Source organism: Spermophilus citellus, assembly GCF_964194105.1.
Source record: "Spermophilus citellus genome assembly, chromosome: 2".
NCBI classification, from domain to species: Eukaryota; Metazoa; Chordata; class Mammalia; order Rodentia; family Sciuridae; genus Spermophilus; species Spermophilus citellus.
The window spans coordinates 179,527,345-179,544,432 of NC_138183.1; the positions used below are offsets into that span (position 1 = coordinate 179,527,345).

A 17,088-nucleotide genomic window follows, 5' to 3' on the forward strand; every position below is an offset into this window, starting at 1 on the left:
TTAATAATTTTATGCACAACAGGAAACATGCATGGAATAATATTTTTAAATTAAAATTTAAAGTCTTCCTGGTCAACTGCATCGTACTTGAAAATAATGAAGACAATCCTGAAGGCCTCCTGCCCCAGTGAATTTGCAATGAGACTGTAAAAGCAAATTAAAACATCAACATGAGGGGGGCTGGGGATGTGGCTCAAGCGGTAGCGCGCTCGCCTGGCATGCGTGCGGCCCGGGTTCCATCCTCAGCACCACATACCAACAAAGATGTTGTGTCCGCCGAGAACTAAAAAAAATAAATATTAAAAATTCTCTCTCTCTCTCCTCTCTCACTCTCTCTTTAAAAAAAAAAAAAAAAAAAAAAAACATCAACATGAGGAATTCAATGAATAGTCCAGGGATGACTGCTAGTCTGTCAGATGAGAGATTTTAGAGAATCTACTTTTAATTTTGGCCGCAGAGATGTAATTTATGAATTGAAGCACTGTGTTTAGAAAAATAATTGGGCTCCAGATTTAGGTAGATGCAGGATTCAGTATGGCTCAGTTATTTACAGTATTGTGGCAATGAACATGGTTTTTAGCTGTCTTAATTTCCTCAATCATACTTTGATAAGATATATGAAAAGGAAATATTCAGCCAATAGTTCCTGCTTCATTAAATGTCAGTTTCCAGTTTTCCTCATGCTTTTTATCATTCAGAATTCTTTTTACCATATATAAATAGAAACTAGAATGGTTGACTGACTTGTCAACTGTCATATATTTAGGGTCAGAGCCAGAGCACCATATCTACTACATTTATTTCTGCTGCTAATAATTTAGGAATAGTTGAATACAACTAATATAATTTTGCACTGAATGTAAGGTGTTCGGTGTCTTCATGATGTTGATTAACTAGATACCACAGCAAGCACATCATTATTATTTCTCTTTGAAAAATAAACCTCAGGATATTTTCCAAAAGATTATTCTGCCTAAAAGATTCATACAGCAAACTCAGTTAAATTGTAGAGGTTGAATGGAACTATTTTTGCTAAAATGCCAATTGTTAAGGTACTAAGCTTTCTGAGGAGTGGAGGTATTAGTAGCAAGGAGGAAATCTATCCTGGTTCCAGAAATAATTTGCAAATTTAATTTCAAATCATTGTCTTTATATTTGATACAAAAGAAGAGACAGAGGAGGTGAAATTGTCAGCATCATGATTAGGATCGTGCAACTATAGTCAGAAAGAAATGGTTTCCAGTATTCACTATATTAACTGCATAAGCTCAAACAAATTATTTAGATCTTTTATCAAGTTTTTTTAATCTTTAAATAGGGATCATGACAACTTTTTATTAAAGATCAAATAATCTATAACATATGTAAAGCACATAGTGTAATGCCAATTGTATACTTTTAATAATGATAACTATTAAAATTTTTATTTAATATAAGACCATTGATAAGGTCATCAAATCATTTTTAACTCTGGGTTTTTAACATTGTTTGAATACCCATTATTAAGTAACTAACTTGGATATACCATTTAAAAATATATCACAATGTTTTGCACACATGGAACATAATATATCATTTACTAAAACTATTTTACATAGATTTCATGACTTACCCTATAGTAATGTTATATTAAGTTATATTATTCTAATTTTAGAGAAAAAAATATTTCAGAATAATAAGCAAATTGTTTTATAAGCAGCTAAGTAAGTTACAAATATCTATTTGAGCTCATGTTTATCTAGGTCAAAATCTACTATCTGTATTATTGCTTTCCCTTCCATTTAGTCCTCTTAACAATACAGAAAACATATGTGATAACTGCACCTTATGTTTTCTTCTATTGCAAATAAAAGGTCAAATTTTGTAAATAACTTGTCTAATATTATCTGGCAAATGGCAGAGTTTGAATTGAATCCCAGATCTTCTGACAAGGATTTTGTTATTTTCTCTGTTCACTTTAATACAAGTGATTTATAGCATATGCTGGGGGCAGGGATCAAGTCTGCCAATTAAAAATAAAAAAAGAGGGGCAGAAAAAACATACTAATGAGGAAGGTAGATCTAGATAATGTTTTAAATTTCAAGAAATAGCAATAAACTCTCAGCTATTAAAAGATTTGAGGAGCAAAGATTCTGTTATGGCATTAAAGGTTTATCTGAAAAAAATGTAAACCATATGACATTCCACAGAATCTTTTTCATAAAGAAAAAAGAGAAGCTGTTATTTCACTGTGCTGTTGTCATGGTTACCTAAAACCCATGACTCTCTGCTGAAATGTGACTTTTTTTTCCTCCCCACTGTTTGCTTCCATGTGATGCGCCTTTCACCTGATGAGTGAATTCCCTGACCACTATTCACTCATGTCTATCATCCAGGAAATGTTGTTTCTCTTTATTTTAATTCTCATACTGATTATTGCTGATATACATTTTCTTTTTATTGCTAGTTTATTTATTGGTTCCATAATATTGGATCCAATTGTGTGAATATAGATATTTAACAGTTAAATGTTACTGAGAAGCTCTCTTTTTCCAAAAATAATGTATTATTCTAACTGATGACAAACATGCTTCTACACAAAAAGCTTCTTATATTAAACAAACATTTACAAGAATTATGAATATAAACTATCTAAGAAAAGTAACATTTGTTACCTGATGTTTGAATTTATGGAATTATTTCATAGTAGCTCTGCCAGATAAATACTACCAATTTTATTTAAATGACACTCAGATGTGATCTTCCTTATTGTGTTTTCCCTTTTGTTGCAAGTACACAATATACTTATATAAAAGACTACAGAGAACTAGACAAAATGTCTTACTTCTGACTTTGTGTGGCTGCTTATTGGCATTGATATTTTCTCAGCATTGAGGATACTGCATTAAAAAGAACAGTTTAAAGTCCTACAAAATCTATCCATGCAGAATTTATTTTTTAAAATTTGTTGGCATTGGCGCTAACATTTCTTTGTCTTTAAATTATATTCAATTCAGTATGCATTTATAGAGTCGATTACATGTATAATTTACTATCCCAAGCTCTCTGGATACAAAACTATTAATTTGTAAATGATCTCTACTCCAGAAGGTCTGACAGTCTGGTAGGCACAGACAGGCTTGAAAAAAGTTACATGTACTGAAGAGATATAAGTGCAATGGTATAAATCTCTACAAAGTGTAATGATGGCATAAAGGGTAGGGTACAATGCTATCTGAGTAAGGGAGGTCCATCAGTAAAGGTATAATAGCAGATTTTCATTACAATATAAACAAAAATAACTGCTTTCCCATGTTGTGGGATGCACAAGAATTTTAAAGGAGCCCGAGGGGACAATATGTCAAATTATACATTAACATAATCGTGGTTGATTAAATCCTCTCTGAGCCTAAAGAACAAAATAGCTGACTCAAATAGCAAAGGAGTCAGTCTCTTTGTTGTTGTTGTTGTTCCTAGATGTGTGACCTTGAACAAATCATCCCACCATTTTAGGCCTTTCTATTTTTTATAAAATATGGGCACTATACTAGAGACCACTGAGAAGTCCTCAGCTCAGAGTTAATAAATGCAATCACATCTCTGAATGCTCTATTTGTGTGTCAAGTAAGAAGATATCTAAAACCCAACCCAAAACCAGAGGCTTTGTATTAGAGTATCTGTCAGCCTAGCTATTTCAGAAGGTATTCAGGAACTCATTTAGCTTGATCTCATCTTACACAAAATAGTTTAGTTCTTAATTTGAGTGTTTAATTTAAGAAGAAGCATTCAAATTAATGGTGTGTTTATTACAGAACTGTGTTTTTATAAAGTGAAAACAAAGAGATACCCAGACAATCTCCATATTAATTAAATCACTGGTTCTCAGTGTTGGCTGCACATTAGAATCACATGAAGAAGTTTTAAAAGCAAAGATTCCAATTTCACAGCAATCTGAATTTCTGGCAAGAAGTTAGATGAGTGAAGTTCAAGCAACTATTCTTAAAAATTTAAGTTTCCTAGGTGATTTTGATACTGAGAACTACAGAAATAAATTAACATAAAAAACCCTGATCCTAATTGTTGAAGGACTCTTTAACCAGAGAGGTTTTGTGATTAAATGGACACAGACATCACAAGTTGTGTTTGTCACTTATGCAACATTATGCCTGACACCACACACAGTGACTGAACAGCAGATGTCCATTGGTTTAGCCTCTCTTATTTAAACTGCTATGTGCTTGTTTTTCTTCAATGGACATGGTTCACTCTGCTTCCTCATTTTATCTGAAAAGCCTATTTCTATACAGCACTTTATTCATGGAACAAGACTGAAGTCAATATTGTAACCATTTCACTCTGACCAGTTTTCTCTAGAAAGTAATAAAATTGACCATAATCATAAAGAGAAAAGAGAAATAATTCAATTAATAATCAGTAAATGATTCAGGAAAGCAAACTCAAATATAATTCTGGGTACTTTCTGGTGGTGTTCACCTCATGCATCTAAATATCAGTTTATATCTCTCCACCAAGCTTCAGTGTGTATGTTATAGGTTCTTTCTTTCTTTCCTTCTTTCTTTCTTTCTTTCTTTCTTTCTTTCTTTCTTTCTTTCTTTCTTTCTTTCTTTCTTTCTTTTCTGATATTTAGACAATCCTTTAGCCTTTCTAAGTCAAATGAAGCTCCACAGTTAAGGAAAACAAAAATGACAGAAAATGCCACATTCAAACTTGACAGCAATTTAAGCGGTAAAATAGAAGGTGAGATAAAAGTGTTGTATTCTATAGATAAACCCATTTTATCCCATGGTCCCAGATGTGAGACTGCACCTTATGTTTTTTTCTATTGCAAATAAAAGGTCAAAATAAAAGGTCAGGTATAAAAACTTACATTTATTTTAATAAAATAATATATAATATAATTAATAATAAGAATATAATACTAATAACACATTAGTTCTAGATTATGATTTCCAATCTATTTTATTGCATTTGTATGAATTTCTTGAAATAGTCTCAGAATTGAAAACTTGGGACTTAATGGGTTAAGTTAGAAGGTCTGAATATTTGCTGAAATTCTTCTTATGCATATTTCTCCAGTCCTTCCTATACAAATATACTCATTAATTTTAGTAAATAGCTAGAAATTAGTGGCCATTTTTCAGGGGCCTCCAATAGACTCCATTTCAAGTGCATCATGGAAAAAACCCATCCACATGTCAGAATAGTGAATGCAAGATTCTTCTTATCTAACTCAAACATTAATTCCATAAAATAATGCTGGCCAGAAGTGCTGCATTAGGAATTTTTGAAAGTCAGGCAGAAAATCATTACTTCCACCTGTACATATTTTAAATGATAATTAAGCACTATTTCTTTGCTTACCTTTGTCTCTAATCCAGAATGAAAAAAAAAGAAAAGAAAATCAAACAGAGAAATGGAATTTAATTTTAAAATTGCAATCTTATGCTGCAACTGAAGTTTGCAAGTTCTTAGTAAGAAAATTAATTTATTTTGCTGTTTAATGAAAATGTGAGAGTTGGAACAATCCTTTGCCTCAAGATAAAATAGTAGTCATCCCTTGTAAATCATATATATAGAGATCACATATCCAGACTATCCAAGAACAAATATTATCCTTGCTATTTACCAGCTGTGTGTTTTAAAACAAATTACAATATAACTTTATACCTTTGAAAGGGGGACAGTGTGATATTAAGTATCAAATGAGCCAATACATAAAAACAGTGTCAACAGAACTTTATACATGCTAAATGCTCAATGAATATTAACAGTTTCCCTAATTTATGTAGTTGAGCTTCCTTATAAATAAAAAATCCAATCAGTATTTGTCAAACTTTCTTACAATAATAATCACCTACACATTTAGCAAACCATGCCATCCCAGGACCCTTCCATGAAGATTCTGATCAATGAGTCTGGATCAAGGGAAGGTATTTTTAATTTGCTCACCATATGAATTTATTATGATTAATAATGCTGTTATTCAGAAGCACTAGCCTAAGTAATTTTGTCTCCTTCCTTCCTTCCTAAGTATTTTTTTAGTCATTGTGGTATGTCAGGTACATCCTAGGTTCTGGGAAATAAAATGATGAATTAAGTACTTTTTGTTCATTGTAGTTTAGAAATGTAGTAGAGGATATAAATATTTAGTAAAAAAATCACATAAATATCTACTTAATTATGACTGTGATTATTCTCTAATGGGAAAATACAAGGCACATTGATATCTCCTAACAGGGGACCTTTTCTACGTTAATTTGGGAAGATAGGATGAAGATCCCCTGAAGAATTTATGGCTAAAGTTCATTTCTTCTCTTACATTGTACGTCTAGCACATTTTACCTGCCAAGAGGAGAAGAAGGATCCTGGGCTGAGTAGGTTAGGGTTTGCAGGGTGACGCCCGCCCATGTACTCATCAGTGCAAATATCACAGTTTTCTGCATCTCGCCAATCCCAGTATGGAACAGTGAAGTTCTCATCCCCTGTCAGCTCCCGGATATCTTGTTCCCACAATAACAAGAAAAGTCTATGCCAAGGCAGAAAACCTGGTGCTTCATGGGCAAAATCAATGTCTCTCCAGATTTCAGATCCTCCAAGCAGTGTGTCCCTTGACACATAGTAATGCATCCAGACAAAGAGGTCATAAATGTTGACATCATTAAACATGGGTGTTGATCCATTATTCATTTGACCATAGGTGCCTGTGGGGATGACATAGTCTTTGCTAATAGTATTCTTTGCTAACATGAGGTAGGCAAGAAATCTATCCTTCTCCGGGATACTCAAATCAAAGATGTTTCTTCTCACCAAGAGTCGCTTTTCTGTGCAATTTGGTCCCCTGAATCCAAACCTGCAATTTCCACAGTTGAATCCCATGAAATTGCCAGAGCATTGGCAAGTCCTATTGTAAAAGACAGAAGGCCAAGATTCCCGGTCATCCACACCTGTGAAGGGGAATTGAGGCCCCCGTGGTGCATTAGACAGAAGAACGTCCTGACAGGAGCCTCTGCCTGAAAGCTGGCCACAGGGACTTCCATCACCACTCCATGGTGGGCAACATTCCTTCTGCATCAGGCTCTCAGAGGAGGCACAGGCTCGAGGGAAATGGCCTGCAGAGATCTGGAAACCCCACAGCAGGCAGCACAAAATAGCCAGTAGCATTGTTCTAGTGCTTACAGATCTGCTTAAGCAGGTTAACTGGAGCCACAGACTTCTTTTTCCAACTACCCTTATAGTGACTATCACATGTTTTGGCTAAGACCTATATAACTCCCCTCCCACCTCCAAATTGCGTACTGTCAGCTTTTATCTTAAGCTTTCATCTTCTGAAAAGCACATGATTGACTTTTTTTTTTTTGACTTGGCACATATCCCACAGTGGGATTGGCTTATGTTAAAGCAAGAAATACTATTTTTCATTAATAGTTTAATGCTGGTGGTTACTATGATAATAATGGTTATTAGTAATAATGCCTTATCTAAGCAAACCCAGTTCATTGGTTATGAAATTAATGGTGATTTGTATTGGCAAGTGAGGAGCTCTGTCAAGAATAGAGTTTTTCCTATTAAGAAAAGTCAGTCAGTGTTCTGGATGTCAGGCACAAGCCTGATCTCCTTAGAGACAATAAACGGACTACCAGAGAGAGACTTTCTTCAGGGACCACAGATTATTTCTTACATATGATGTATTTTAGCTTATTTATTTTGTACCAAGTATCAGAAAGAAAAAGCCTGTCTAATACTTTCCCCCAAAATAACATTTTACCTACATATATTAGTTTTAAGTTAAGCAGTATAGATAATAAGTCCATCAAATTTTTAATAAAAGGGATATTTTGGTGCACTGAGGATACTGGACAATGTTACATGGTATTCAAGTGTTATTAAGGGAGCACCCATGAGTACAACCTCAAAGGATGGGTATAAGTTGGAGTGATGAAGGACAATAGAGACAATACCTGAGCAAGGGAGACTTAGAGGTAGGAGCTGCGTTTCATCTGCTGAGTTGGAGCATTAGATTCAGACAGGTGCCTTATATGATAGATAATTAAACCTGGAATGAGATCATGGAAGTCTTGAAGACTGACTAAGTGGTTTGAAATCAGGTGAGAACTTCTTCAAGTTGAACATTGACAAGATGAGAGTTGTCCAATCACATTCCCTCTCTGAGGCTTCCTTCTTTATCTAGCTTCACAGTGAAGCTGGGTAGTCCTCTAAACATAAAGAATCAAGTGAAAGTGAACATTTGAAGAAATCATCTGTGTCTGGACCTTGGCTGAGGTTTCTAGGAAAAGCCATGCTTTTCTAGCACCACTGGAATGTCAGTTTACTCCGCATTCTTCTCTTGCTGGAGTTTGTCTCATTATTCAGAAAAAATGTCAAGGCTCCTCCATATGACTCTCCTGAGTCTCAAGGCTGCCTTTGCAGGTGGATGGAGCAGTGTGTGGGAGCAGAAAAAGAGAAGAAAAGTTTCCATGGAAATGCTGCCTCTGGCTGGGATCAGGAAGTTATCACATGATCTCCTCCAGGAGGCTTAGTCCTTTATGTCTCTCCTTTCAGAGCCAAGAAGAGATTAACACAGGGCTTCTTGTCCCTGGGAGTCTTGGTTCTGTATTACTTGTTACCACATGTGACCTTTTGTAACTCTTTCCATCTAGTTGCACACAGAGTTTAACTGCTCTAGTTCCAAGGCTCCCTTGAAAAATAACTTAGAACCTCTCCACAGAGCTTTCTAAAGGCTTTTTTGCATCTGTTCTCCCAAGTCTATTTTTTAGTATCTTCAGAAGATGCTTAGAAAAATGATTAATATACACTTTGTCCTCATAATTTCCTTGAGTTTGATTTCTTTAAATTGACAGTTCTTCATATTTCTCCACAATGTAGTCTACCATCTCCTCTAGTCCACCTAGATAAAAGTGTCATTACCAGTAATGGGTTCCTAGATACCAAACCTGTTTAGAGGAGACTCTAAACTCTGTTTAGAGGAGTTTTTCCTGAGGGACAGCCTCCCAGTGGGGTTCAACATCTGCCTGCCTGGGGGGTGCACTGATTTAAATGATGTATTAGAGAAGGTCACTTTCCTACTACCTCTGTGGAGTAAAAGCAAGAATTCAGACACACCATTTCTCAGCAAGATGAGAGAGGGAAACTTTTCTGGGAATTAACTCAGGACATTCAAAGCAGATCAGGAACTCAGGAGGCTGGATATAACAAAATAAAGGAGAAATCCCCAGCACTGCTCCTACTGGTGGTGGCACTGGCAGGTGCAATCACCCCTGCACTAAACTAGTAGAGCAATACATCAATTAAAGGAACCCCCAGTTTTAGGAGATCTAAGGTACCTATGGATATGGAGAGATCAGAGATCAAGACATTCCCCGACTAAACTGAAATGTGTTTTGCACAACAATATTTTATGGGAAACAAAAAGAAACCAAATCTCTCCCAGCTACCAGGTAAATCAGAGGAAGGAACCAATTTACAGCTCCAGTACAGAGGAATAGCTCCTGGGATCCAAATCCTGAAAACTGTGCCTACCCTGAAAGCCAGGTTTGGCAAACTCACAATGCACAGTATAGTGTGTGTCTAAGAGTCCAGGAGAAAATCAAAAGTGGAGAGGGATTTACATAGAAGACAACCTGTCCAGGAAACACACCTGCTTCTTTTCTGCCCCTACAGAATGGCCCTTTCAAAGATTGGCTGCTTGAAAATTCAACTGGGAAAGTCTCCCCTCATGGGTGACTCATACCAGACACAGAATTTGAAAGAACAGGGGAATAATTGATAGTTAAGTCTGAATTTGAGATTCCTAAAAACATGAAGTTCATGCATATCTGAGGGGAACAAGAATTGGCCCCTCTACCACAGGAGTGAGATCCAGGAGTTTTTCCTGAGGGACAGCCTCCCAGTGGGGTTCAACATCTGCCTGGCCTGGGAGGTACACTGATTTTTTAAAAATCTTCAGGTTTACCCAAGCCTAAACCACCCCCCCCCAGGAGTCTTGCTTATGGGATCTCCCATCACACTTCATCAACCCCACCTAACACAGCTGAGAAAGGAAAACTAGAATCTTTGGAACTCTAATGGAAATAATTCTCTAACATTTCATTAAGATCATCTTTTTAATTTAATTAATTTATTATTTTTTAAGTATTTTATGTTCTTATTTTTAATTTTTCTATTCTGTTCAATTATGATTTGAATGTTCATGAACACACACACACACACACACACACACACACACACACATATATATATATGTATATATATATACACAAACCTGTTTTTTCTCTTCCTAGCATTTTATTAAATAAGTTATTTCTCATAAGTCAATATTTTGAGAACTAAGATATTTGATTACAGTATATCAGTTTTGTTCTTGTATTCTTTTACTTTTATTTTCATTTTTATTCTTAATTTATTATGTTTTACTCTATACACTTTTTTCTCTCACATGCCTTTTTCGCTTGATTCTCTTTTTCTCTTCTGTTCTAACAGCCAACATTTTATTGACCTAGCACTCTTCTTTATTTTTTACTTATATTTTCTCTCTTCTTCCCTCATAAACATCACATTCTACATCACTTTTTTTTCTATCAATGTCCACAACTTAAAATTGTAAATCCATACTTAAACTTATTGGTTTTATTGTACACAATCATTGATCATACGATCTCTGTTTATTGTGACAATTAACAAGTAGAGACCAAAGCAGGAACTATCTGGTTTGATGCTGTAAATCAATTGCATTGGTTGTTGTTTTTAACCTGTCTCCCCTCTAAACTGTGAGACACTAGAAAAATTCAGACACTGTAAGTCCACAGGGTAGAAACTCTACTGCCTCAAAAACACACTGTAAAATGGGTAGACACACAAACAACATGGAAAATCAAGGGAAATCAATAACAGAATTCATTGATACCACAGTGGATGAAAAGATAGAGAAAGAGTTTTAAAATGTTCATATTAAATTGATCTGTGAGGGGGGTTGGAACATGGCCGCCGACGAGGAAGCAGCGATTCTAATGTCTCCACCTTAACGGGATCAAAAAGACCTTTTGGAACAGCGGCAGTCTACATACTGAGGAACTTCTAGCAAAATTCCGTGAAGAGGGGTCCCGCCAGGAATTGGTAGGTCTATTAAAAGTGTCAGTTTGTGGCCGCCGGGACTCGGGGCCCAGGGACTGCGGTACTTGCCGGAGAGGGGCTGTCCTCCCTGGCCCCTGGCGCCGCTGGAGCCGTGAGCCGGAGAGACATGGAGCGGGCCTCAGTGCGGCCAGAAGCCGGGAACGCCGGGGGCGGAGAGAGCGGCCGGGGCGGCGCTGGCTGTAGAGGCCGCGGCAGAGAAAGGCGTGGGAGCCCGAGGCTGAGACACACCGGAGGGAGCGAGCTAGCGCCCCGCCATCATCCCGAAATAGCGAGAAGAGGAAGATGGCGGCGGGAAGTGAGTAAGCCTCTCCGGGCTCCGCGCCCCCCGCCGCGTCTGAAAAGCTAAGACAGACAGCTGCGACTCGGCATTAATCCATCCGGCTGAGGCGGCTGGTCAGCCCTTCACATCCTATGGAGGTGGATGCCTGCCGGGCCTTCATGGGTAGTGGCTGCAGGGTCCAGGCGGGGCTTTGGAGAGACAGTGGGGACCCGCCTGTTGCGTTGGTCGCCCTGCAGGGGGAGACGAACTGTCGCCGTTTGCGGGGGACACCACTGTGGCGGAGGGCTGGCATCGCAGGACTGAGGCGGTGGAGATAACTTCATTGAAGCCTGCTGCTACAGGTGTGTGGACCCCTGGCTTTCCCTCTCCATGCATCTGGGAAACCTTAAGGGCCCCTCCCAGCTCTCCCGTGAGTGCTACAGCCAGCCCGAGGGAGTCAGAGGTGTGGGACTGCCGCTCCCGCCAGGGCTGAATGCTGAGGCCTCTTGCACCAGCTACGGGGGAGTGGCTACCGGAGGGCAAGTAAAATTCGCTGAGGATTCTCAGCCCCAAGCTCTACAAACTTAGGGTCTGAGGGAATGGCAATCTGGAGGAGTGAGCCCAGTCGTTCATGAAAACAGGGCTCCCGGGAGCAGCAGACCTGGCCTGTAGCCAGTATTGTGGTGAGAGGGGCCTGGCTAGAGGAAAAGTAGAAGTGATTGGACACAAGAGGAGGCCCTAGGCACTCAGGATTGGAGACTCGCCCAGTCTGGGAGGAGCTGCTGCACACTGATTGGTTCCCGCATACTGACAGGAGAGACTTGGCCTGGTGGGCACAGCGCCACCTAGTGGAAGAGAAGTTAATCAAACTCTAAGACTGCATTTATTAGTTTTTTTTTTTTTTTTGGTTTTTCTTTCATCTTCATTTTTATATCTTGTTTTTTTTCTTTTTCTTTTTTTCTTCTTCTTTCTCTTCTAATTTTAATTTTAATTTTTTTTAATTATTATTTTTTTTAATTTTTTTTTCTTTTTTAGTTCCTATTTTTTTCTTCTTTTGTCTTTTCATTTTTCTTATCCCCCCTTCCTTGAATTCTACATGCCTACTCTCATTCTCCTTAGTGACTTCTTCCCTTCCCTTCTAATACCTTTCCTCCCAAGCATCAAATAAATTTATAGGAATAAGCAGTAACTCAGCAGTCAAACAGAACAAGAAGCAACATGAGCAGCTTCAAGAAACAAGGAAGAAAAGGAGTACAAACAATGCAGGACAGCCTAAATATTCAGGAGGACCTAGAGTCATCAGAAAAATGGTCATATAAAGAACTCAAGGAACACCTTAGACAGATGGAATGGAACCTTAAAGAGGATACAAGACAGCAAATTCAAGCAGCGAAAGAACACATTGAGAAGGAATTACATAAACAGCTAAAAGAAGAAGTTAAGCATATTTATCAGGAGATAGAGATTATAAAAAATAATCAAACAATAATTCTAGAAATGAAGGAAACGATAAACCAAATTAAAAGCTCAATTGAGAGTATCACTAACAGAGTGGAGCAAGTAGAAGCCAGAACGTCAGATAATGAAGACAAAATATATCATCTTGAAAAGAGTCTAGCCAACTCAGAAAGGCTGGTAAAAAATCACGAGAAAAACATCCAAGAGTTATGGGATAACATGAAGAAACCAAACTTACGAGTCATTGGGATAGAAGAAGGTACAGAGTTTCAAACCAAGAGAATGAGAAACCTGCTGAATGAAATAATTACAGAAAACTTTCCAGAAATAAAAAAGGAAACAGATATACAAATTGAAGATGCATACAGGACACCAAGCACACAAAATCACAGTAGACCAACGCCAAGACATATTGTTATGAAGATATCCAATATACAGAACAAAGAGAAAATATTAAAAGCTACAAGAGAAAGGACACAGATTACATTTAGGGGTAAACCAATACGTTTAACAATGGATTTTTCATCACAGACACTGAAAGCAAGAAGGTCATGGAACAATGTATTTCAAACACTGAAAGACAATGGATGCCAACCAAGAATTCTGTATCCAGCAAAATTAAGCTTCAGGTATGACAACGAAATAAAGATCTTTCATGATAAACAAAAGTTAAAAGAATTTGCAGCCAGAAAACCTGCATTGCAAAGCATTTTGAGCAAAACACTACACGAGGAAGAAATGAAAAACAATAACCAAAACCATCAGTGGGAAGTGCCTCAATAAAGACAGAGGGCGAGGGGAAAGATAATCACGGAGAAACAAACTAAATATTTTTTTAATAAAAAAAAAGGATAAACAATCAAACATGGATGGAAGTTCAAACCATATATCAATAGTAACTCTGAATGTTAATGGCCTAAACTCTCCAATAAAGCGACATAGGCTGGTATCATGGATTAAAAAAACAAATCCAACAATATGCTGCCTCCAGGAGACACATCTGATTGGAAAAGACATACACAGGCTGAAGGTGAAAGGATGGGAAAAAATATACCACGCACACAGTTCTCGTAAGCAAGCAGGAGTGGCCATCCTCATATCAAATAAAATTGACTTCAAGACTAAGTTAATCAAAAGGGATAAAGAAGGTCATTATATACTGTTAAAAGGAACCATTCACCAACAAGACATAACAATTATCAATATTTATGCACCAAACAATGGTGCTGCGACATTCATAAAAGAAATTCTCCTCAAGTTCAAGAATCAAATAGACCACAACACAATAATTATGGGTGACTTCAACACACCTCTCTCACCATTGGACAGATCCTCCAAACAAAAATTGAATAAAGAAACTATAGAACTCAATATCACAATCAATAACCTAGACTTAACTGACATATATAGAATATATCAACCATCATCAAATGGATATACTTTTTTTCTCAGCAGCACATGGATCCTTCTCAAAAATAGACCATATATTATGCCATAGGGCAACCCTCAGTAAATATAAAGGGGTGGAGATAATACCATGCATTTTATCTGATCATAATGGAATGAAACTGGAAATCAATGATAAAAGAAGGAAGAAAAAACCCTACATCACATGGAAAATGAACAATATGTTACTGAATGATCAATGGGTTACAGAAGACATAAAGGAGGAAATCAAAAAATTCTTAGAGATAAATGAAAATACATACACAACATATCGGAATCTATGGGACACAATGAAAGCAGTTTTAAGAGGAAAATTCATCGCCTGGGGGTCATTCCTCAAAAAAAGAAAAAAACAACAAATAAATGAGCTCACACTTCATCTCAAAGCCCTGGAAAAGGAAAAGCAAAACAACAGCAAATGTAGCAGAAGGCTAGAAATAATTAAAATCAGAGCGGAAATCAATGAAATTGAAACAAAAGAAACTATTGAAAAAATTAACAAAACTAAAAGTTGGTTCTTCGAAAAAATAAATAAGATCGACAGACCTTTAGCCATGGTAACCAAGAGAAGAAGAGAGAGTACTCAAATTACTAACATACGGGATGAAAAAGGCAATATCACAACAGATGCTACAGAAATACAGAAGACAATTAGAAATTATTTTGAAAACCTATATTCCAATAAAATAGAAGATAGTGAAGACATCGATAAATTTCTTAAGTCATATGATTTACCCAGACTGAGTCAGGAGGATACACACAATTTGAACAGACCAATATCAATGGATGAAATTGAAGAAGCCATCAAAAGACTACCAACCAAGAAAAGCCCAGGACCAGATGGGTATACAGCGGAGTTTTACCAAACCTTTAAAGAAGAATTAATACCAATACTTTCAAGTTATTTCAGGAAATAGAAAAAGAGGGAGCTCTTCCAAATTCATTCTATGAGGCCAACATCACCCTGATCCTGAAACCAGACAAAGACACCTCAAAGAAAGAAAACTACAGACCAATATTTCTAATGAACCTAGATGCAAAAATCCTCAATAAAATTCTGGCGAATCGAATACAAAAACACATCAAAAAAATTGTGCACCATGATCAAGTATTTTTCTTCTTGATGAATTTGCATTTTTTTTTTTTTGCTTTTCATGTTTATTTTGAAAAGGAAATACATTGACAAAGTTATAACTTGAAAAGATTTACAGTAAAAAAAATTTCCTCTTATTCATTTCTATGAATGTTAATGTTAATAATATTGGAGAAATATTTTGTATATGATCATGTATATGTATATTCTTCCCTTGCCTCCTACAACTTCTTTGCATATTTAATATTTGCTGTTTTGACTATGGATTATGTTTTGTAACAATGTAAAAATCCTCTTCATAGTACTAGATTATTTTGTGTGAAATTTATTGTACAAAAATAAATTACGTATTACTTGAAATTCTATTTATTAGCCAAACTTTCTAGTGAGATGGGGGGGAAATAAGATGTATTTACTCTCAAATACTGTGTCTGCCCTACAACTAGATTTTCATCAAAATCTATTTATAGTAGAGGTAGAAGTTGCTCACGTTGCATTTTCAGTTTACTAAGTTTGTCTTGGACCACATTCATCTATCTCCTGCTGTTCAGTTAAAATACGTTTTATTTCATGCCCAACCCAAGAAGTCAACCCTTACTCTGATACAGTAAAGGTAGCTGTATTGAAGGGAAATGACAAGAATCACACCATTTTATAAAAATTACTGTATTACTTTTCTCAGTCTCCTACTAAAAGATTACAGTGAGCTGATAGCATGTATAGCTGTCCACGTGAATCCTTCTACCTTTTCAAATTAAAAATAAAATAAAATAAAATAAAAAGCATGAAGCTTTTAGGGACATATGACTAAAGCAAAATTATTTTCTTTTTTTTTTTTAAAGAGAGAGAGAGGAGAGAGAGAGAGAGATTTTTTTAATATTTATTTATTTATTTATTTTTAGTTCTCGGCGGACACAACATCTTTGTTGGTATGTGGTGCTGAGGATCGACCCGGGCCGCACGCATTCCAGGTGAGCGCGCTACCTCTTGAGCCACATCCCCAGCCCAAAATTATTTTCTTTGATCTTCCTTTTTTACCAGATAGTTATGTGAAAACACACTTTGTAAGAGATGACAATACAAAGATTTGGGAGTATATTTATTAGGGAAAATTCCAAAGAGTTATACATCAAGCTTTTTATTCAGAGCATACTCTGGAGAGCACTTCTAACATGTACTCTTGAGTAGTAGCACAAAGTTCAAATTCTAGTCGATAATTTAAATCTCAGCTGTACCACTTATCAGCACAAAACTTTGTGCATGTTACCTAATCACACTTAGCCTCATGATTCTCATCTGTGAATTGGGAAAAATAATGGAACCTACTTTATAAGGCTTGTAGTAAGGATTAAATGGCATATTATATTCAAAATGTTTTACATGACACCTTTCTCATAGAAGGTATTGTAAACAAATGCTCAAGAAAGTAACTTCATTGACACTTATAACTTGTTGAATAAAGTAAAAGTTTTCCTCCAGCTAATAATGATATATATTTTTTTTCCTTTTTTGGTCCAACAGACACATGGGTGGCTCAGCACCACCAGATAGCAGCTGGAAAGGAGGTCTCAAAGTGCCTTATAATGTGGGTCCTGGCTTTACTGGAAACTTCTCTACACAGTTAAGAGAGTATTTTAATTTAACTCTTTAATACAGATCTTTTAAGAGATTAAAATTGTAGAG

At 36.5% G+C, this 17,088-nt stretch overlaps 1 protein-coding gene across 1 annotated transcript in view; it reads right to left on the reverse strand.

Moving 5' to 3' along the window:
- TYR (tyrosinase) overlaps positions 1-7,162 on the reverse strand; it is a gene marked incomplete at both ends in the record, with an annotated part of 114,944 nt that extends 107,782 nt beyond the window's left edge. Inside the window, one exon of the mRNA XM_081282250.1 lies at positions 6,344-7,162. Coding sequence (XP_081138376.1) covers positions 6,344-7,162 — 819 coding nt within the window. The remainder of the gene's footprint in view (positions 1-6,343) is intronic.
- Positions 7,163-17,088: the final 9,926 nt, after the last annotated feature.